At 54.1% G+C, this 19,460-nt stretch overlaps 3 protein-coding genes across 4 annotated transcripts in view; 1 reads left to right on the top strand and 2 right to left on the bottom strand.

Annotated features, from left to right (window-relative positions):
• The first annotated feature begins 4,163 nt into the window (after positions 1-4,163).
• Positions 4,164-6,015, top strand: LOC144084801 (early growth response protein 2b-like). Its single transcript, XM_077613566.1, has 2 exons — positions 4,164-4,720; positions 5,670-6,015. Exons 1-2 carry the CDS (start codon positions 4,164-4,166, stop codon positions 6,013-6,015), a joined length of 903 nt encoding a protein of 300 aa, XP_077469692.1.
• Positions 6,016-6,230: 215 nt separating this feature from the next.
• LOC144084963 (2-aminoethanethiol dioxygenase-like) lies at positions 6,231-7,939 on the bottom strand. Its single transcript, XM_077613857.1, has 2 exons — positions 7,327-7,939; positions 6,231-7,255 (listed from the first exon to the last, which is right to left on the bottom strand). The coding sequence occupies exon 2, from the start codon at positions 7,072-7,074 to the stop codon at positions 6,388-6,390; it is 687 nt and encodes a 228-aa protein (XP_077469983.1). The 5' UTR covers positions 7,075-7,255; positions 7,327-7,939; the 3' UTR covers positions 6,231-6,387.
• Positions 7,940-8,079: 140 nt separating this feature from the next.
• sptbn1 (spectrin, beta, non-erythrocytic 1) overlaps positions 8,080-19,460 on the bottom strand; it is a 29,477-nt gene continuing 18,096 nt past the window's right edge. For both annotated transcript variants that reach the window (XM_077613778.1, XM_077613777.1), the window contains 23 exons: positions 19,180-19,395; positions 18,681-19,100; positions 18,407-18,609; positions 18,246-18,336; positions 18,013-18,159; positions 17,635-17,898; positions 17,340-17,564; positions 17,161-17,250; positions 16,784-17,062; positions 16,570-16,700; positions 16,275-16,479; positions 15,791-16,165; positions 15,627-15,713; positions 14,696-14,853; positions 14,472-14,610; positions 14,320-14,404; positions 14,044-14,240; positions 13,882-13,955; positions 13,750-13,804; positions 11,008-11,228; positions 10,252-10,425; positions 10,134-10,176; positions 8,080-9,913 (listed from right to left, as the gene is read on the bottom strand). In XM_077613778.1, coding sequence (XP_077469904.1) covers positions 9,689-9,913; positions 10,134-10,176; positions 10,252-10,425; positions 11,008-11,228; positions 13,750-13,804; positions 13,882-13,955; positions 14,044-14,240; positions 14,320-14,404; positions 14,472-14,610; positions 14,696-14,853; positions 15,627-15,713; positions 15,791-16,165; positions 16,275-16,479; positions 16,570-16,700; positions 16,784-17,062; positions 17,161-17,250; positions 17,340-17,564; positions 17,635-17,898; positions 18,013-18,159; positions 18,246-18,336; positions 18,407-18,609; positions 18,681-19,100; positions 19,180-19,395 — 4,104 coding nt within the window. In that variant the 3' untranslated portion in view covers positions 8,080-9,688. The remainder of the gene's footprint in view (positions 9,914-10,133; positions 10,177-10,251; positions 10,426-11,007; positions 11,229-13,749; positions 13,805-13,881; positions 13,956-14,043; positions 14,241-14,319; positions 14,405-14,471; positions 14,611-14,695; positions 14,854-15,626; positions 15,714-15,790; positions 16,166-16,274; positions 16,480-16,569; positions 16,701-16,783; positions 17,063-17,160; positions 17,251-17,339; positions 17,565-17,634; positions 17,899-18,012; positions 18,160-18,245; positions 18,337-18,406; positions 18,610-18,680; positions 19,101-19,179; positions 19,396-19,460) is intronic.

Raw genomic sequence — 19,460 nt, forward strand, 5'->3', positions numbered from 1 at the left:
CTTTACCTAACAAACTGTCCGTTGATATCTCGGCTTTGTTTGAATCCACTAAAAGTCTTCTATACACGACTCGAAAATGGAGAAAACAGACTATAGATCTCTTAGTATTAACATCAAGACGACGCTTGACGTGGTCAAATGGAAAGCGTTGTCGTGACGCTAATGCTAAGATAGCTTGTCACCCAAACTTAAATTGTCGACGGTGCGGTCAACCTGGCATTAAACTTACAGATTTGTTGGCAGTTTTGCTCAATTGATTCCGAAAAAATCTGCCGGTAGCGTGATAAAAACGCACTTAGGCCAGTAAATGGCTCGAGGCCTTACCTCGTAGGCGTGCTACACGGCCATCAGCATGGACATGGCTGTTGGAGAAGACGAGCCAAAGCGGATGTGCTTCATTTGTACAGCTGCCTTGAAGATAGGCCACGCCCATATCACCCCGCCATTCTATGTCTATGTTTTGAAGATGACATTCCTCCCAACTCAATGTCTATGTTTTGAAGATGACATAGTATAATGGTCATGATTTTTGTGGTCTTGATCCTATAAACAGTGTGTCTCATATCATTATCTGTAATGCCTTACTTTTTAAAAAAAATTGCTTCACTATACCTGGTCATATTTAAAAAAAAAAGCCTTACCATACATGGTTACAGATTATAGTACTGAATATTGAGCACGTCCGGTCAGAATCAAACAGTTCCAAAATAACTGCAGTGTTTTAAAAAGCCTAACTATACTATGTCGTTTTTTAAGAAAAAAAAGCCTTACTATACATGGTCATTTTTAAAGAAAAAAAGCCTTACTATACTATGTCGTTTTTTAAGAAAAAAAGCCTTACTATACTATGTCGTTTTTTTTAAGAAAAAAAGCCTTACTATACATGGTCATTTTTTAAAGAAAAAGCCTTACTATACAATGTCGTTTTTTAAGAAAAAAAAGCCTTACTATACTATGTCGTTTTTTTAAAGAAAAAAGCCTTACTATACTATGTCGTTTTTTAAGAAAAAAAGCCTTACTATACTATGTCGTTTTTAGGGGAAAAAGCCTTACTATACTATGTCGTTTTTTAAGAAAAAAAGCCTTACTATACTATGTCGTTTTTTTAAAGAAAAAAGCCTTACTATACTATGTCGTTCTTAGGAAAAAAAGCCTTACTATACTATGTTGTTTTTAAGGAAAAAAAGCCTTACTATACTATGTCGTTTTTAGGAAAAAAACCTTATTATACTATGTCGTTTAAAAAAAAAGCCTCACTATACTATTTCGTTTTTTTAAGAAAAAAGCCTTACTATACTATGTCGTTTTTAAGAAAAAAGCCTAACTATACCATGTCGTTTTCTTTTAAGAAGGCTTACTATACATGGTCATTTTTTAATGAAAAAACGCCTTACCATATATTGTTGTTTTTTTTTAAAGAAAATAAACTCATTACTATAGGTGGTCTTTTTTAAAGAAAATATAAGCCTCAGTGTGTACTATTTAGCAATACTTGAGCATAATAAGATGATTAAAAAGCGCGGTGTACGACAATAAGGCATTTTCTACCATAGGCTTTTTTTTGGGTCAGTGGAAGGCTCATCTGGACTTTCGGGGCCAAGTGGACAAATTGCTTTTGACCAAGCCGAGGAATTTGGACAAAAGATGCTGCCTATGATGACGTGGGCTAAATAAACAACAACATCTATACCTTATCAAGTGAGCGCTTTTCCAGTCCACCTGATTTCTTCACGGCGAGGGCGTTGGAAGAATGGGATTGCGGTCGCGGTCGTGGTCGCTGTCGCCATCGCCGCCCCTCCTCCTCCTTCTCCTCCCTCCTCCTTTGTGGCCACAGCCCACTCGGACCCGGGCGACGATGACCGGCAACTTTGCGCCCGACTCCACTCGGGCCGCCCTCATCTCATCTTCCTTCTTCCTCCCTTCTGGCGCCGGCCGGCAAAGGAGCTCTTGGACCGAGGACCGCCACCGCCGACGTCGTCGTCGTGGTCTTTGTCTTCCGCCAGCCCGGTCCCAGCCGGACCCGGAGCGCCCCTCCGTCGCCCCCGCCTGCCGGAAGAGAAGAAGGTGAGTGCTCGCTCGCTCGCGTTTCGCCGTGGCTTCACGGCGCGTGAAAACTTCAAAGTCTAACTTCCGGACGTGTCTCTTGGGCGGTTCGGGTCGGTTTGTCGGTTCCCCGTGACTTTCTCCGTGGATTGGACGTGTTTCCCGGCGCCATTCATTCGTTGACCAAACTCCGCCGTGAGCCAGCGACATTTTTAGCAGCTCCTATTTGGATTTCAAAGGGGGGGGCAAACAAAAGAAAGCTAAACATCTTCCAAAAGAAAATGAAAAAGTCTCAAATCATTTCAAACATTTGTCGGAAAGTCAAATGGTTTCAATTTGGTGGATAAAAACTCATTCTTGACTGGGATTTCAAACTACTTTGGACTTGACAAATCTTTTCACCGTGACAACAGTTTACACTCCGTCCTGTTTTTTTTTCATGGCCAAATAAAAGTCGATCGCATTTTTATGTTTTATGTTTTCCCGACTTTAAACTGGGATGGAATGAAGCCATGTCGAACGGATTGGACGTCGAGTGGCGACAATGGCAGCCAATGAGTCCAAAATAATAAATGTAAGAAATGTTTTCAAATCTTATTTGGTCTTCCCTCTGCCAACCCATGGCTTGGCGGCTATTAGACGTGTTTGAAGCGGGACAATGGCGGCAAATGGACGTTGGCTCGGTAAATGCCATTTTGAAAAATGTCCAAAATATATCAACTGGCTGATTTGCTTCCGCCAGACACCAGAAATTTCTTGTTGGATTTTGCGCTAATCTCAATGGTAACAAAAAGGAACATTTCTCGCCAACTCCACGGACTGACGTCCCATCCATTGGAAGCGGGAGGCCTGGCAGTAAAGACAAACACACATTTTTAGATGCGGCCGGCATGATTAAATCAAGCATGAAAAAAAGAGTGGTGTCACGGCGGCCATATGGGTGGGGGCGACCCCTCCGAAATTCAAATCGGCCCCGAGCCGACGTTGAAATCATTCTTTTATACCAGTCGCGGCGGCCACGGCTATTTATCGAGCGCCCGCCATTCGTGGTACTCATCGACGCCCGATCCAGTGGGAGCGGTGGCGTCCAATCACGTCAGTGACAAAATCCAATTGGAAAACTATCGATATCATGGTGTAAGGAAATAGTGGAAGCCGAGAACGGTCGCCGGTTCGACTGTCTTTCGCCCTCGACGGACGGACGGACAAAGCTGCGTATTTCCCAAAGGCGGCGCTGACAGATGATTAATCGGCGCGGCGCGGCGGACCGAGCGGCCGGACCCCCGGCCGAGGGAGACAAAACCCAACCCCCTCGCCCCGGCCCGGGAGCGTGGGCGAAGGGTGCGAGCGGGGGGCGTCGGCCCCGGGGGAAACACTACTCGCGTGCGAGCGTGGGCGCGTGGGAGGCTTTGAGCCGGGGGGGGAAAAAATAAATGCCCGGGCCGGGGCCCGGCCCCCATCTGGACGGGGGTGGGCGGCGGCCACAATGCGGCCTGCCGGACGGCCGCATTTTTGGAGGCGTGGGCGTTCCAAAGAGCGGCCCGATGGGTCCTTCCCAAAACAGGCGCGAGACCAGGGGTAGGGAACCTATGGCTCGGGAGCCACATATGGCTCTTTGGATGGGTGCCTATGGCTCTCCACTAACCTGTGAGGTAAACTATGGAAACTGCTGGTGAGAAAGCGCAGGAATAGGAGCATTACGTTGGTATTATGTCATTGACACTATCCCAGCGCCTTATAATCATTTTTTTTTCATTACACTCTTTTGCATGGATTTTCTCATTGATACTCATTGATAAGCAACGACGTAAAAATGTTGTCAAAAGAATTCAGAGACTTTTTGTACTTTAAAAGTGGTGAAATGACTCAAAAAGGCACACATTTTCATGTATGTTGACTTTTAAATTCGGAGCATGGCTCTCAAGGATTAACATTGAAAAAATATGAATTGTGTATGGCTCTTTCCATCAAAAAGGTTCCCGAGCCCGGCGCTAGACCAAAAAGGACATGGGGAAAATGCTTTTAGATTAAAAAAATAGTGATGGGAAACGCGGCTGTGGCGGAATAGGAACATTCATGGTGCTCCTCCGACGCAAAGAGGTTGATTGGCATGTCAAGGTATGTCTCTGTTTCCAAAGCAGCCCAAGACGGACGGAGGGAAGGGGGCACCCATCATCCAGTCTAAGTCTGCCGCACCTCCATCAAAGCGTCGACTGGCCCCGCCCCGCGCAGGTGAGCCCCGCTCCGACCGACGGACGCCAAGCGGCGACTCCCCGCGCATGGCGCACGGTCAGCCCGACGCCGGCCACATGTACGCGGCGGCTCCTCCCTACGCGCACCTCCACCCGGCCCCGTACGACGTGTACCAGGAGGCCGGCGCCGGCACGTACCTGGCCGCGCCCTATCACGCTCACGCGGCCCCCCCGTACAACGGCGCGCCCAAAGCACCGACGGCGCTGGACTACGGGGCCTACGCGCCCCAGGTGGCCTTCGCGGACCGCAAGTCGGTGGCGGCGTATGCCTTGGACTCGCTGCGCGGGGCGCCGCCGCTAACCCCGCTCGATACCATCCGGAATTTTACCTTGGCCGCTCCTCCTCCTCCTCCTCCGCCACCGCCTCCTCCCTCCGACGGACCGCTGGTGGCCGCCTTCCCGGGACAGCAGGACCTCCCGCTAAGGTACGGCGAGTCAAGGACGTCTCCGCTTCACTCGGAAATAGTCTGGCAAAAGAAAGTCACATTGACATCGCGTTGACAACACAACACCATCAACAGTTACGGTTAGCCACAAATTGGACAAAACAAAACAAATCTACGGAACACGGACGCACGCTTGGTCCGGGGGTCCCCATCCAATCCGGTGTCTAGCCAGTCGGACGGCGGTAGCGCCAGTTTGGAGACCCCTGATTTGAGTCATCAAATGGGCCTTCCCTTCTCGTATTTATGTCACTGCGTAGCTTTTGCCCTCACAAAGATGGTGCCTTACATCTAAGGCAGGGGTCGGGAACCTTTTTGACACAGAGAGCCATAAACAATTCCTATTTTCAAATTTTATTTCTTTGAGAGCCATACTCAGAATTTTAGTGTAAAAATGTGAAAATGAGAGGTTACTTTTTTAGGGTCATTTTACCACTTTTAAAGTACTAAATGAATTATTTTGACAGCACTGTTGCGCAGTTGCTAACCAATGAAAATTTGCATGCAGAAAAGTCTAATAAAAATATAATTTAAAAAAAAAGATGATTAAAGTTAGAGGTATACTGTCAGTGCCATAGTGCCGACGTGACGCTCCTATTGGTGCATTGGGGACGCGGCTCTGTCACCAGCGGTTTAAAGAACATATTTTAGCTCACAGGTTAGCGAAGAGCCACATGCACCCATCAGAAGAGCCACATATGGCTCCCGAGCCATAGGTTCCCTACCCCTGATCCAAGGTGTCTATAAAGTCTCTTTGCCACTATAAAGATGTATTAAAAATGCATTTGAATAGATGTTTTGTTTATATTTGTTCTGTTGTGTTCAGGTCTTTTTAAATCACACTGCATTTGTGTTTCGGGGGTCCTGCCTCAAGAGATGGTGCAATATGTCTCATTGAATCCGCTTTTTTTTTTTTCCATTTTCTGGTCAGGCCCATCCTGCGTCCGCGCAAGTACCCGTGCCGGCCCAGCAAGACGCCGGTGCACCAGCGTCCGTACGCCTGCCCGGCCCAGAGCTGCGAGCGGCGCTTCTCGCGCTCGGACGAGCTGAGCCGCCACCTGCGCATCCACACGGGCCACAAGCCCTTCCAGTGCCGCATCTGCGCGCGGGCCTTTGGCCGCAGCGACCACCTGGCCACGCACGTGCGCACGCACACCGGCGAGAAGCCCTTCTCCTGCGACACCTGCGGCAGGAGCTTCGCGCGCAGCGACGAGCGCCGCCGACACCTCAAGATTCACCTCAGGGCGGCCAAAGAGGCCGGGGGTCACGGCCCCTGACGCCACGCCTGGGGCTCCGATCGCGCCGTTGGCTCGCCTTTGACGCCGGGGAGGCTCCTCCCAACTAGTGGACCCATTTGAAAATAAATGTTTTTTTCCCACAAAAAAAGGTTCTGGTTTATGGAGAAACAAAAACATTTAAGCCGAAAAGGGCGACTTAGTGAAGGGCCAAAATAAGGGGGAGAAAAAAAAAAAAGAAGTCAATGGACAGGCAATGAGAGCACGTATCAAGTTTATTAGGAATCACATGGATGTCTTTCAACGCAATGTCTTTTCCGACAGTGAAATGTTTGTGGTGACGGCCAGCGAAAACTTCCCAGCCCAGTCGGTCAACTCCAGCGACATAAGGGATTCTAGCCACTGGCACCAGCGTCAGAGGCGCACCCCGGGACCCGGGTAGGGTTCGGTCCCGCACCAGAAGGACACGGGCTGCGCGATCTCCATGAGCAAGACCTCACGGTTGGGCTCTCGCACCTCGGCCCCCTGCAGCACTCGGAAGTAGTGGCAGTCGCGCCCGTCCTCGGGGTCGTAGGGCGGCGCCAGGACGTCGAGGAAGGCGGCGGGCCCGTCCACGGCGTCGATCTGGTGCAGGTTGTCCCGCTCGGGCGTCAGCACGCAAGGCTCGCTGGCGTCCGTGACCTCGGCGCTGGAGCGCAGCACCGAGCGGCGCAGGGCGCCCAACCGTGGCCTCTCCTCGCCCGCGTCCGGTCGGTCGAAGCAGCTGACCCGTACCTTCCCGTAGAGCACCTTGAGCACGCCGTGCATGCCCGGGTGGTCGTGCAGGGGGATGCGGGCGCCGCTCTTGAGCAGGAACACGCCCATGCTAAAGTGCTCCGTCTCGCAGATGTGCATGTAGGTGACCGGAGGGGCGCCGTAGGGAGGGGGCGAGGCGGGCGGAATCACCTTCAGGTCGGCGCCCCGTACCTGTCTCATCAGGCCCAGCAACTGCTCGTGATGGTCGGCGAACGAGCAAGGCGTCGGACGGCGGAAGGTGACGAGCGCCTGCCGGGCGATCCTCTGCACCAGCGAGTTCATGTCCGGACTTTCCAGAGTTTTCATAGCAAGCGCGCCGATGGCTATCGAGCTAGCTAGCTGGCAAGCTAGCAGGCTGGCTAGCGAGCGAGCGGACTGACGAGCTGACTAGCCAGCTAACTGACTATTGAGCCGACGCCCGAGATCGTTTATGGTCGACAGGCGGCACCTCGCGCTACAAAAGAAGCCAAACACCTTCGACGAACATCTAATCCAAACGAAAAGTCATGCTCAGCGACTATGAGCCATAGAGCCAAATAAACAACGCTCAGTACTTACGTGCACGTGGCGCCGGCGTCAACGTCGGATATTCCACCGCGGTTGCCCTAATGGGAAGAGTTGGATATCAGTCCGCTCTCTTGTCTTCGTCTTGGTTTCCGGTCTTTCGTTCGGCAACCAGCAAAGTTTGTGAAAATAAGTGGAAAAGAGCAACGGAACGCTGCGCGTCTCACGTCGCTTTGATAATCACGTGATAGAAATAAACACAATTAACGACAGCCAAACTGGTGCGTTTGTTTACACTCGGTGCATTGTGGGATATGTAGTCTCGCCGTAGCCCGCCCATGGACTACATCACCTGGGGTTAGCGAACCATTTAGCTAGTGCCACCATCCAATAAAAGATTCCTGTCATGATCGTGCATTACTTCGGCAGTTTGTTATGAAAACGGATTCATGCAAATTGTATTTGATTCATTTCAAGCCGTAGATTTTTTTGGGGGGGTCGTCTAGCATCTCATTAAATAACTGGCAATTATAATTTGCTTTGGTACAAGCATTGACATACAAAGTTTCAGAGCAAAAAGATTTTCAAAACAGAAGTGACCCTCGATTCCGATTACTACCACTAGAGGAAGCTCGAAAACCACAAGCGCTTTATAATTGGGCTGTCAATTCAAGACCAATTAGGAGCCAAGAACTAATCGCACAAAGATCTATTTAGAATAAACAATTGGGCTACGTCATGTATTGTAATATTAATATTGACGCTTCTCTCGCGTCTTGAGTCGCAAGAAACACACAGGAATTGAGCTACATTTTAAAAGCATTTTAATGGCTTTTTGCATTTATGTAAGAGAAAAGAGAGGGCGAGGGGCAAGTCTACAGGTGCACTTCCAACTAGCAGTGACCCCCTCACCCCAAAGACGCGGCGGCGTCATCCATGGAGTGGGACGAACTAAGGGCGTCGATTACTACAGTGACGGACGGTGACCGCGACGCGCAGATGCGCAGAAAAGAAGCCCCTCTCCGTAAAAAAAAGACAAAAAATAGAGTGAGATGCGGGAGGGAGAGAAGCGCAGCCCCCGCCCAAAGCCGGCGGTTGCTGGAGTTTCCAGGCAGAGTATTGAAATGGAAAGAAAGAAAGAAAGAAAGAAAGAAGGAGGCAAAGAAAAAGCAAGCCACCATGAAAAAGCGCCAAGCGAGCGACTCGAGTGTTTCCAAGGCGACGAGGACCAGGAGTTTTAGTTTGGGAAGGCCGGCGGCGGCGGCGGCGGCGGCGGCGCGCCCTTTCGCCCTTTGCGTTCCTTCCTTCGGCCTCCGTTGACAAAAGTTTCAGTCCAGCGAGCGGATTAGTAGAAGCGACGAGACGCCACGTTAGTTTGTCTTATACACAACTTGTACACATTCAGGAATTCACGTCGAACCCGGGCTAAATAATGATTACATCTGGACTAAAGCGAGTTCAAACCCCGGATGCTATTTGGACTAAAACAGGGATTGGACCCAACCCAGCCCAGCGCGCAGATTAGTAGCATTGAGAATACATATTTCCGAGGGCTATTTTGTTCTTATACACAAGTTGTACAGCCGCCTGAGCGAGAGCCAACGAACCACCAATGGATCAGCCGGACCGGGATTGAGCCTGGATTTCATTTGGACCCAACCTGGATTAAATAATTGTCCATGCAAAGAGTAAAATTGTGCGAGCCAAACAAACTTTTGGTCTCCGTGTGTTTTGCGGTGCCGTTCACGGAGAATTCCACTCGGATAGTTTCGGCCCTCCAAATGAAACGACGGTCGCCGTGGTGGCAGAAAACGAGTAAAGAAGCGTTTGACCGGGATGGGGAGCCCAAAAAGTGCGTCTCTTAACGTTAAATCCCCGTGACGGCTAGCGTAACATTTCCTACGGGTGGTGTTTTGACTTTTTACATTTCAGTCTTCATTTCTAACCCACGCTATTTTGAACGTACTCTCGTATTGACAAAAAAAAATCCAATTTATCCGGATGGGGAGGCTCTCCGTTCAAATGGGATGGCTTGAACGAGTTGACTGGAAAGTCGGTTAAAGCGTGACTAAACGCGCGCATACACACACACACACACACACACGACAGCAAAGTGGCTCTAAAGCAAACGGACAAAGGAAATGGCCGAGCCCGAGCGGACGATCGTTAGGCACAGGGCGGACGCCGTAGGCTCCGAGAAGGGAAGGGCAAAAGTTTCGCCAGACTAAAGTCGGCGTTTCCTCTCCGGAGTCGAAGAGCGGAAGAGGGCGAGGGCGGCGGCGACGCCACGCGACGCCACGTGACGCGAAGGGACGCGGAAAAAGGGGGGAAGGAAAAGACGAGTTGGCTTGTTCGCTCGCTCGCTCGCTCGGCGGGCGGGCGGACGGACGGACAGACGGGCGGGCGGGCGGGAATTTTACTTCTTCTTGCTGAAGAGACTGAAGCGTTTTTCTTTGTCTTTGTCGCGTTTGCCCGGGCTGGACTCGGCCGCCGTGGCTTCGGACGAGGCCGACGGCGGCATGGTGTGCGCGCGAGTGGCGGCGGCCGTGGGCGCCGGGGTGCTGTGCCCGCTCGGCGTCACGTCGCCCTTCTCGCCCGAGATGGCCGCCGAGATGACCGAGATCCACGAGTTCATCTCGTCCTGCGCGGACAGAAAAAAGGAGGACAAAAAAACACAGTTGGTGCGCTTTTTTGGGGAGGTCGCCAAGGGCTTCTTTTTTAGAAACCTGGCGGGCCGGCAAGCTTTCCTTTGGTTCCAATGAGTTCAAAGTGAGAAACTAGGGGATACCCATTGGAGGTTCATTTCTTAAAGCGTTTGCATGGAATTTAGGAGGAAGACGAGAGCGAGAGCGAGCGCTTACGTCGTCTTTGGCTTGGAAGAGATACTCGTTGCCGTCGGTGACCCTGCGGGGAGCAAAAAGCGTTAGCCGCCCGCAGTGCTCGCCGGCGCCCGGTCCCACGGCGGTGACGGCCACCCACTTGAGCTTGAAGACGTGCTTCTTCTTCTTGTAGCCGAGCGCCACCTGACAGTCGGCGTCGCGCAGGCCGACGGGGATCTCGCCGTGGTACGGCGCCCCCTGCGCCGCGCTCTTGGCGTCCTTGTAGAAGCCCAGCTCCTGGCGGTTCAGCACGCAAAAGACGTGGTGCCACGACCTGCCGCCGCCACAAATAAGAAAATCAAGTTACGGACGACATTTGTCCCAAATGATTTTCAAAATAAAAGTGGAATTAGAAAAGAACATTTTAAAATACAGAAATGATAAGGCTTTTGGTGTATATATGAACATGACCATGTCGAACTGGTACTTGGACTTGGTACAGTGTCAGAAATCAATCCCCAGCTTTGATAAATGACATTTCGTGTCCAAATGGCTACTACTTTAAACGCAAGGTTTAAATAAAAAATATCAAAAATTGGCAGCACATTGTAGTACGTACTTGTATTTACAAATATGTCCAGCGGGGAGCTTGTTATTCCTAAATGAATGTTATCTGTAACGGGCCGTAGATGGCCCGCGGGCCAAGGTTGAAAAACATGTACACACAATCCGGGGGCGGGGCGAGCGCGCGAATCCCGTTTCGGCGAACTGTCGGTCGGCGAAACGTCTTTCGGCGAACTGTCGGTCGGCGAAACGTCTTTCGGCGAATCGTCCGGTCACGTGTCGAACTAAATAGTGAAACGCTAGCATTTCTGGCGAACATTTCCCTCCCTTTGACGGTTGGCCACGTACGCACCTGCTGGAGGCCTTCTTGTTGTGTCCTTCCCACTCGTGCTTGCGGTGCAGGAAGCCGTCCATCTGCGAGTTGGTCGCCTCCTGCCGCCCCTTGACGGGCAGCGTGGCCGCCTGGCCCCCCGTTTTGGCTTCGCGGGGCGAGCCGGCGGGGCTGCCGTCCTCCTCCTCCTCCTCGTCGGCCGCCACGCCGTTCGGCGCCTGGCCGCCTCCGCCGACGTCGTCCTGCCGTGGAGGAAAAAGGGCAAAGTCAGCCGGGTCGTGGTCAGCGGCGGCCGTGGCCCCCCGAGAAGCCGGAGCCGGCATGCGCGGCACGAGGGCAAGACGGCAGGCGCAGCGAGCGACGCTAAAGTGCGCCGGTGAGCTTCCGGGCAAAGAAAGCCAAAGCCGAAGCTTTCCGTCTTCTGCCGCCGGGTTTCCAGCGGACTTTCTTCTAAGGTGGAAGGTTTCAAAGGTCACGGGGCCATTTGGCTGCTTTAGATTGATTAGTTTTTAATCAAGATTTATCGTCCAGTGGCAGCTAAAGAAGGTCTTCTGCCGCATTTGTCCATTTTTTTTTTACTGGATGACTGTAGTTCTGCCCTTTCTCCAGGACTCATGGCGTAGGATTCCAGGTGGAACTCTCCTGCTCCCGCCTACTTCTGCTCAATTCAGTTCAAGTATTGTAGATGATGGACATGGGGTTTGAATGGAAGGACTTGAGTGGTCCAATTCAATTCATTTTGACATGCAATCGTTGTCCAATGGGAATTTGGTTGGGGTCGAGCTCAAAGGAGTTTTGCTTTAAGGTTAGTGGCGCTTGCGTTGAAGCCCTCCCGAGGCAGCCGTGTTCAGGTGGGGCGCACACGGCTAGCTGGCTAGCTAGCTTTGGTCTCCACTGACTGACATGGTGCTGATTTAGTAGCAAACTGGCAAGTGAGGAAAGAGAGAACTTGGTTGCATTTGTTGTAGAAGAAGAAGAAGAAGAAAAAGTGCACCCATGCGGAGAAGGTCATGCAAACCCGGCGGCAGCACCGCAACCATCTCAAACAATGAAAATCCCCGCCAATTGCTTGGAAATCACAGCAGGCCACGCCCACACCAAGCCAACGCTCACGGGACGGTTACCGTGGTCGGGCCGCTCTCCAGGAAGATCGCTTCTATGCGTCGAGACGGCAAACCGTTGACGGGCGCCGACTCTCGCCGTCCGCCTCGCCTCGCCCTGATCGGTCGCCCGCTCTACGCGTGCCCCACGATCGACCGGCGACCAATCCGAGCCGCAGTCTCTCGGGCGGCCGCGCCTTTAACTAAGCGCCTCGAAAACGTCCATGATGAAATCGCAGAACGAGCCGGCCGCCATTGACGGCGCCGGACGTGCGGCCCGTTTCAACCGGGATTCTGACGGGATATATTGGACGTCGGGTGGCGTCGGTGGCGGCCGACGCGTTCACGAGAAAAAATGCCAAAATATCCTCCGCTCCCAAATTGCTATTGCAAAAACCAAATATTTCAGGAGCAAAACAACTTGGCTGGCAATGATGGTGATGTAAACAAACAAACAAACAAACAAACAAACACAAACACACACACACACGTGACAGACAGATGAAGTAGAGGGTGCCGTTTCTATGGTGACAAATTTTATTGTTAGTGGAGATGACACGTCAACATGCGACAGGGGAAAAAAAAAGAAACCAAAAAAATGTGGAGAATGACAACAAAGACGAGCGGGAAGGTCAGCAAACAAACAAAAACAAAAAACCCACAAATGGAGGGAAAATGATGACGTTGCGTCTTTTCGAGGCTCGACGGCTATCGATCTGCAACGGGACATGGAGGGAGGGAGGGAGGGCGCCAGGCTATGGACGTTAGCTCACGCGCTAATGAGTTTGTAGAGGACCACGTAGAGGAAAAGACACATTAAGAGGCGAGCCGACAGAAGCGTCGACTGGACGGACGAACGGACGCCAGACAACAAACAAAGAAGACAAAACAAAAGGACAGGAAAGGAAAAAAAGAGGGAAAAGACAGAGCGGGGAGGAAATGAATGAATGCCCGGACCTCCAAATTCCAATCCTACTCCGTCCGGCATTCATCATTTGGCATCACGTGCCATCCTCTCCTCTCCTCTCCTCTCCACCGACACAGAGGAAGAATGAGTCAAGGCATTTTGGGGAAAATACTCGCGGCATTCTAAATGGCGCGGGCTGCTAAAAAGTGGCCAGACTCGACAATCGGCGCTTCGGAGAAAGCTAATGTTGCACCCGTACCAAGACTAGTGGCGGCGCCCTACTCGATAAAACCTAGCGCTGTGAAAAAAATGGCAAAAACTAAATGGGCTCCTTCCAATTTGGATGAAAGCCAAGATGGCCTCCACCCTGGACCCACCACAGCTCTTTTTCGCCTTTCTGCCGTGAGTTTATTACGAGCAGATATCCAATTCATTTCACGCCGGCAGCCCTTCTACTTTAAATGGATTGGATGTCTAGCGATGTCATTGAGTAAAAAGGAAAATATAAAAAAACAAAAAAAAACTAGTATTGAGATGGGTGCAAAACGGCGTTTGTTGTCTTTTTCCTGAATGAAACTTGGCTGCCAATTGAGAGCACTTTCATTCGGAGTGTCTTGCAAAGAGGAGACAAAAATGGGCCAATCAGACGTGTGTGTGAGTGTGTGTGTGTGTGTGTGCGTGTTAGGGTGCGCCGCGCCGCATCTGCAGTTTTCGGGTGTTGGAGTAATGCTGGTAGGCAAGGGAGCGGTAACTAACCCTGGCCGCGTCCAGCTCCTCGCTCAGCCCGTTTTGATTCGGCGCCTCGCCCTCCCTAAATTAAAAAAAAAAAAAGACACCAGTCAACGATCCATTCGGTGGTCAAACGAGCACGCGAATAAGTGTACTCGCCTTTGTTGCGCGGCGGACGGCTGATTCTTCTTCTCTTCTTCCTCTTGCTTTCTTCTCACTTCCAGTAATTCCATCTGAGAATTTAAATGTTTACAACATGCATTTTGCAGCATGGAATGGTGATTTGGAATGGATTTGTAAAAGGCAAAAGACTTGACTGACCGTGGTCAACCTCTCGAGGGCGGCAAAGCGCTCCTCCCAGGTGGCGGCCGACTTCTCGAAGGCCTCGTGCCTCTTGATGAGCTTCTCCACGTCGTCCACGCACTGGCCCATCTCGCGGCTGGACAGGTACGACTCCTGGCCCAGCAGCCAGGCCTCGGCCACGCCCGCGTCGCGAGAAAACTGGTGCACCTCCAGCACTGCGATCGACACGCCGTCGCGTCACGTCACGGTGGCGGTGTCGGTCGGGTGGCGCCGCCTTCCGTCTCGCGTTCTCACCCAGTCGGAGCCACTCCCAGCGGTCCTCCCACTTGTCAATCATCTCTTTCCGCTTGTCTGTCAACTGCAGCAACTTTTCCTTGATCTGGAAACAAACCAAAACAAAACTAAATCCTACTCTGTCCAAAAGGTACGTCCGTCCGTCGGCTCACCTCGTCAGAGGCGTAGTGCTTCCTGGCCAGGAGGGCCTTTCCCAGTTCGATGCAGGCGGTGAAGCTGTCGTTCCGGGCGTCGATCTCGGCCTTGATGCCCTGGTGGTTGTTCATCAGCAACTCCACCGACGACACGTCGCTACGGAAAGGCCGAGCGGACGTTGGCGGCCGCTTCTCCCGAGGCCGGGGAGTCGGACCGGGCCGGCGCGACACGGCGTCCCTACCGCGGCTTCTCCTGCGCCTCGATCAGCCGGATGACGTCGTCCATCCACAGCATGAGGTCGCGCACCAGGTTGAAGAAGCGGAACTTGTCGCCCGTGTCCACCAGCTTGCCTCGTCGGCCCTCCGCCGCCTCCAGCAGGTTCTTCCAGGCCTCCAAAACCTGCGGGGCAGAAAAGGTGTGGGCTCAGAAGCGCCGTCGCCGTCGTCCCAGCGTGCCGTCGAGGAGCTTTTCAAGGGTACGTCATGGCCTGGGCTACCGGGAGAGAATCCATCCGAATGGGATAGAAAGAAGACGCTGGGCGATCCCAATTCACAGATGTTATTTTTTGCTGGACTTCAATTTGAATTTTGATAGCAAATCAATGATGTTGACTGATGGAAACGGGAGCGTCGGCGGCGCTGCTCAAACTCAAAAGTCAAAGCGGATCCATGCTTAGCTTCAAAGAAAGAAAAGGGGACCGACTCGATACTCTTAGGTACTACATTTGCACATAATACAAAAGCGCCTCTGCTTGAGGGAGGGAAAAAGACAATAGAAGCCCACTAAGCGGAAGCTAAAATGTTTGTGTTTCATTTTAGTCAAAGGATGAAAGCAGCGCTCGCTTTTGGCAGCCACCAACGCAACGCAACGCAACAAGTCTCACCTGGCCCTTTCGCTTCTGAATGCAAACAAATGGAATACAGCCCACCATCATAACACACCCTCATCATCATCACCATCGTCACTTCCTAGCCTTTGACCCCGCCTCCCGTATAAAAATCAAGGGCAAACTTTTGTCTTTCCCTCTCCCCCCTGTTTTTGGAAATACTTGCTAAAGGAATGAACGCTGGCGGAATAAAAGCTATTGACATAGTGCTAGCCGGATTTTCCGCCAACGGACTGACCTTGTGGAAAACCAACGGCAAAAAAAAATGGCGGACGCTTCGGCTAACCTCTCCTTCCCGCTTCTGGATGTCGTCGGCTTTGTCGCCGGCGTACGCCGACTGCAGACGGACGGCGTCTTCTTGAAGTTGACGCACCTAAAAAAAAAATGTTTTTTTTTGTTTTTATAACACGACATCCACTTTTACCTCCACGCCTTTTTTCCTTTTCTTACCTGCGTGCCGAGCGCTTGGATGTCGTGCTCAAAGGCGGTATGCATCCTCTGCAGCGTCTCCACCGTGTTCTGATCGCGGCCCAGCTCCTCGGGCAGCTTCTTGTGCTTGTCCAGGACCCGCGCCAGGATCTCCTTGGCGTCGTGGTAGAACTTGTGCAGCTCGAAGGAGGCGGCCAGGATCTGCGTGCGCGTGTCGATCAGCTCCAGCAGGTCGGCCCAGGCCTCGTTCAGGCCGTCCTTCCACTCGGCCACCGTGGCCGCGTCGCCGTGCCCGGCGTTGATCAGCTCGTCCGCCAGACGGTTGACGCCGTCCACCCGCTCCTGCCCGATGTTGCCCGTGTCGCGGGCGAACTCGCGGAAGCGCTCCTGCAGCATCTGCCAGGCAAAGAGCGAGCGTGGTGGAAATATCCAGATTGATTGATTTTTAAATATTTTTTTCTCCTCCCCAGACTGGCATATCCCCGTCCGTCCATCCGTGGCTCACCGTCACGTGCTCGTAGTCCTGACCCAGCTCGTGCGAGCCGGCCACCACCTCCCTCTCGGCGATCCACTGCTCCAAGTCGTCCACTTCGCGGTTGAGCTGGAAGAGGCGGAAGCGCTCGTCCAGCTTCCCCCGCCGCTCCTCCGACAGGTCCTTCAGGCCGGCGTACAGCTTGTCCACCTGCGACTGGCGCATGCCCACGCGCTCGCTGCGGCAAAACCAACGCCCGGCCGGCCGTCAGCGGGCACGTGGAACCTCCCTCTGGCATTCCCGCGTCCCGAGCGCCCGCCCACCCTACCTGTCGGGGTGCTCGGCGGCCACCAGACCCCGGCTGGTGGCGGACAGCTGGTGCACGGTGTCGGCGTAGTCCTCCACCGCCTGTTCCAGGATCTGATGCTTCTTCAACATGGCCACGGAACTCTGCTCGTCCTGGGAGGCCAAAGGCGGGAAGTGAGCCGGAGAGACGACGGTGGCGGCGTCGGGCGGGCGCCGCGACGCCGCCCGCCACCCACCTTGGCCTTCTCCTCCGACATCATGTAGAGCTCCTGCTCGCTCATCCAGGCCTCGGCCTCGGCCGCGTCAAAGTAGTACTGCTGCGCCCGGTGCGCCTCGCCCAGCCGGGCGTGGCGCTTGTCCGTCTCCTCGCCCACGCGCTCCCACAGGGCGCGCAGCTCGTCCAGACGCCGGCGGATGGGCTCGGCCGCCGGACGGTCCTCGCAAAGGACGTGGCGGCTGCGCTCGAAGATGTCGTCGTAGCGAGGCCGGTGGCCCCGGATCTCCTTCTGCAGGCTCTGCGGGTGTCCAGGGAGGAGGGAGGGAGGGATTTAGGGCGTGAGCGCCGTCGGAGGCGGAGCGAGAGGAGAAGGCCGGGATGCCGGCGCCCTCCCACCTGGTTCTTCTTAATCAGGAGCTGCACCGTCTGCAGGTTGTGCCCGTGGTCGGTGGACGCGGCCGAGGGCATCCGCTCCTCCACCCACAGCTGCGGAGAAGCGATGGCGGTGGCGGCGGCGGGAGAAGGATAAAAAGATGAGATGAAGACCGGGGCGGAGCGAAGAAAGCTCGACGTACAATCTCGTCCTCCACGTCGCGGTTGAACTGGTGGATCTCCCTGGAGGCCATGAGGTTGTCCCGGCGGCTCTTGAGCGGCGCCCGCAGAGAGCCAAACTTGCTCTCCACGCCCTTGCGCTGGCCGTCCACCTCCTCCGAGCCTTTGCCCTCCCGACTCAGCGCCAGCGACTGGCTCTGCAGCTCGTCCACTTCCTTCTGCCGCACTTCCACCTGGCTCTCCAGCATCTAGCCAGAGGTGGGAATGTCAGGAGCAAGCAAGCATCGGGAGCAACCCCGCCTCGTCCCGCCCACCCACCTGCTGCTTCTTGAGCAGGATGTTGACGGACGTCAGGTCCTTGCCGTAATCGTCCGACTGCAGCTGGCCGTCCAGGCCGGCCAGCCACTTGTCCAAGTCGGCGCAGCTCTGGGTGAAGAGCTCCGCCTTGTTGGCGTCAAACAGGCAATTGGCTTTGGTCTGCGTGCTGGACTCCAGCTCCGCCCACATGCTCTTCAGCGCCGCCAGCTTCTCGCGCACCATGGCCTCCGTCTCGGGCTTCTCGGCCATCAGCGCCGTGCCATCCTACGCCCCCCCCAAAAAAAGCTTCAGAAGCGCTCTTGACATTTTTACGGGCATTCTAACGGGCCGAAGCGCGAAGGGCGGGAGCCCCATAACACGCCATTTTGAGCCACCGACCTTCTGGATCTTGTCCAGCCATTCCTTGTTGGACTGTAGCTCGGCCATGAAGGCCTGGTGCTTGAGCCACTTGCTGTGGAGGTTGCGCGCCTCGTCGTAGGTCATGTCCTGAGCGGTCAGCATCTTCTCGTTGATCCACAAGGTCAGCTGCGGGCGGGCAAAGACGTGCGCCGTCGTCAGCCCAACGGAAGACCGGCAAACCGGCGAACGGTGGTTTGCGGCCAATGGCTCACCTCCTGGCAGTCCTGCAGGAACTTCTGCAGATCTCGGTTGTCCTTCAGCCTGGCCAGGAGATCGCTGGCGGCCGCTCGGTTCTTCGTGTGTCTGGAGAGCAGGTCCGGCCGGCCGGGTTTTAGCCTCGGTGACCTCGGAGGCGGCGGCGGCGACTTTTTACCTCTGGTGTATGGAGTCCACCTTGTCCTGGATGCGTTCGGCGTTAATGTTGCCGTCCGCCACCAGGCGCCGGCCGGTGTCCACCACGCCGCCGATCTTCTCCTCGTTGGCGTCCATGGTGGTCATGAAGTCTTCCTGCTTTTTGATGGCCGCCTCGGCCCCCTCCAGGGTAGTGGGCATCTCCGTGTGGGCCAGCACGTACTCCTGCTCGGGTAGAAGGACGGGACGTTTGGTCAGTCAGCTGACCTGCCTCCTCCCTTGGACCAAAGACCCACCTGGTTGTTGAGGAAGGCCTCGGCCTGCTTGGTGTCCCGCAGGAAGAGCTGGTAGGAGTGCGACTGGGACAGGAGGTTCTGGCGGTTCTCCCACATCTTGTGCAGCTCGTTCCAGCCCGTGTCCAGGGCCTGCAGGCGCTGGCGCAGGAACATGTACTGCGCGTCCGTCTGGCCTCGGGTCACCGTCTCGCCCATGTCGCGCATCTTCTGATAGTCCTCCTCGTAGTTGCGGATCTCCTTCTTCAAGCCCTCGTGCTGGCCCAGCAGCTTCTCGGCCTCGGCCAGCGTGTTGGCCACGTCCTCCGAGGCGATGGCCGTCTGCGTGCGCGACAGCCACGACTGGAAGTCGTCCAGCTCGCGTAAGAACTGCTGCAGCTTGCTGGCCTCGCCCAGCGACTCCTCGCGGTTCTTCATGGTTCCCTGCCGCCGACAGCAAACGACGTGGCCCGTCATCCACCGGGCCGGACGTCGGATCCATTTCCAGTGGCGCCCCACTCACCTTCATCTCTTCCCACACGCCGGTGATCTCGCCCAGGCGTCCCGTGATGGCCTGGGATTGTTCGGGGTGTTCGGAGGAGAGGCGCTCGGCCTCCTTGCCCAGGTCGCCCAGCTTATCCTCGATGGCGGCCAGGTCTCGCTCCATGCCCGTCAGCTTCCTCTGCAGCGCCATCACGCCCGCCAGGTCGTTGCCCAGCTCCTGGGTGGACTCGATCACCTTGGGGGCGGGGTCACGTGGTTTTTGGGGATATTTTTTTCTTCCCGGCCCTCTTGCTGAGAACC

Source organism: Stigmatopora argus, chromosome 11, assembly GCF_051989625.1.
Source record: "Stigmatopora argus isolate UIUO_Sarg chromosome 11, RoL_Sarg_1.0, whole genome shotgun sequence".
Lineage (NCBI taxonomy): Eukaryota > Metazoa > Chordata > Actinopteri > Syngnathiformes > Syngnathidae > Stigmatopora > Stigmatopora argus.

What these genes read in the sequence shown, in the direction of transcription:
- LOC144084801 (XM_077613566.1), top strand. Translation starts at nt 4,164, where the DNA reads ATGTCTCTGTTTCCAAAGCAGCCCAAGACGGACGGAGGGAAGGGGGCA. An exon ending in CAGCAGGACCTCCCGCTAAG is followed by an intron (nt 4,721 to 5,669) that starts GTACGGCGAGTC and finishes TTTTCTGGTCAG; the next exon opens with GCCCATCCTGCGTCCGCGCA.
- LOC144084963 (XM_077613857.1), bottom strand. Translation starts at nt 7,074, where the DNA reads ATGAAAACTCTGGAAAGTCCGGACATGAACTCGCTGGTGCAGAGGATC.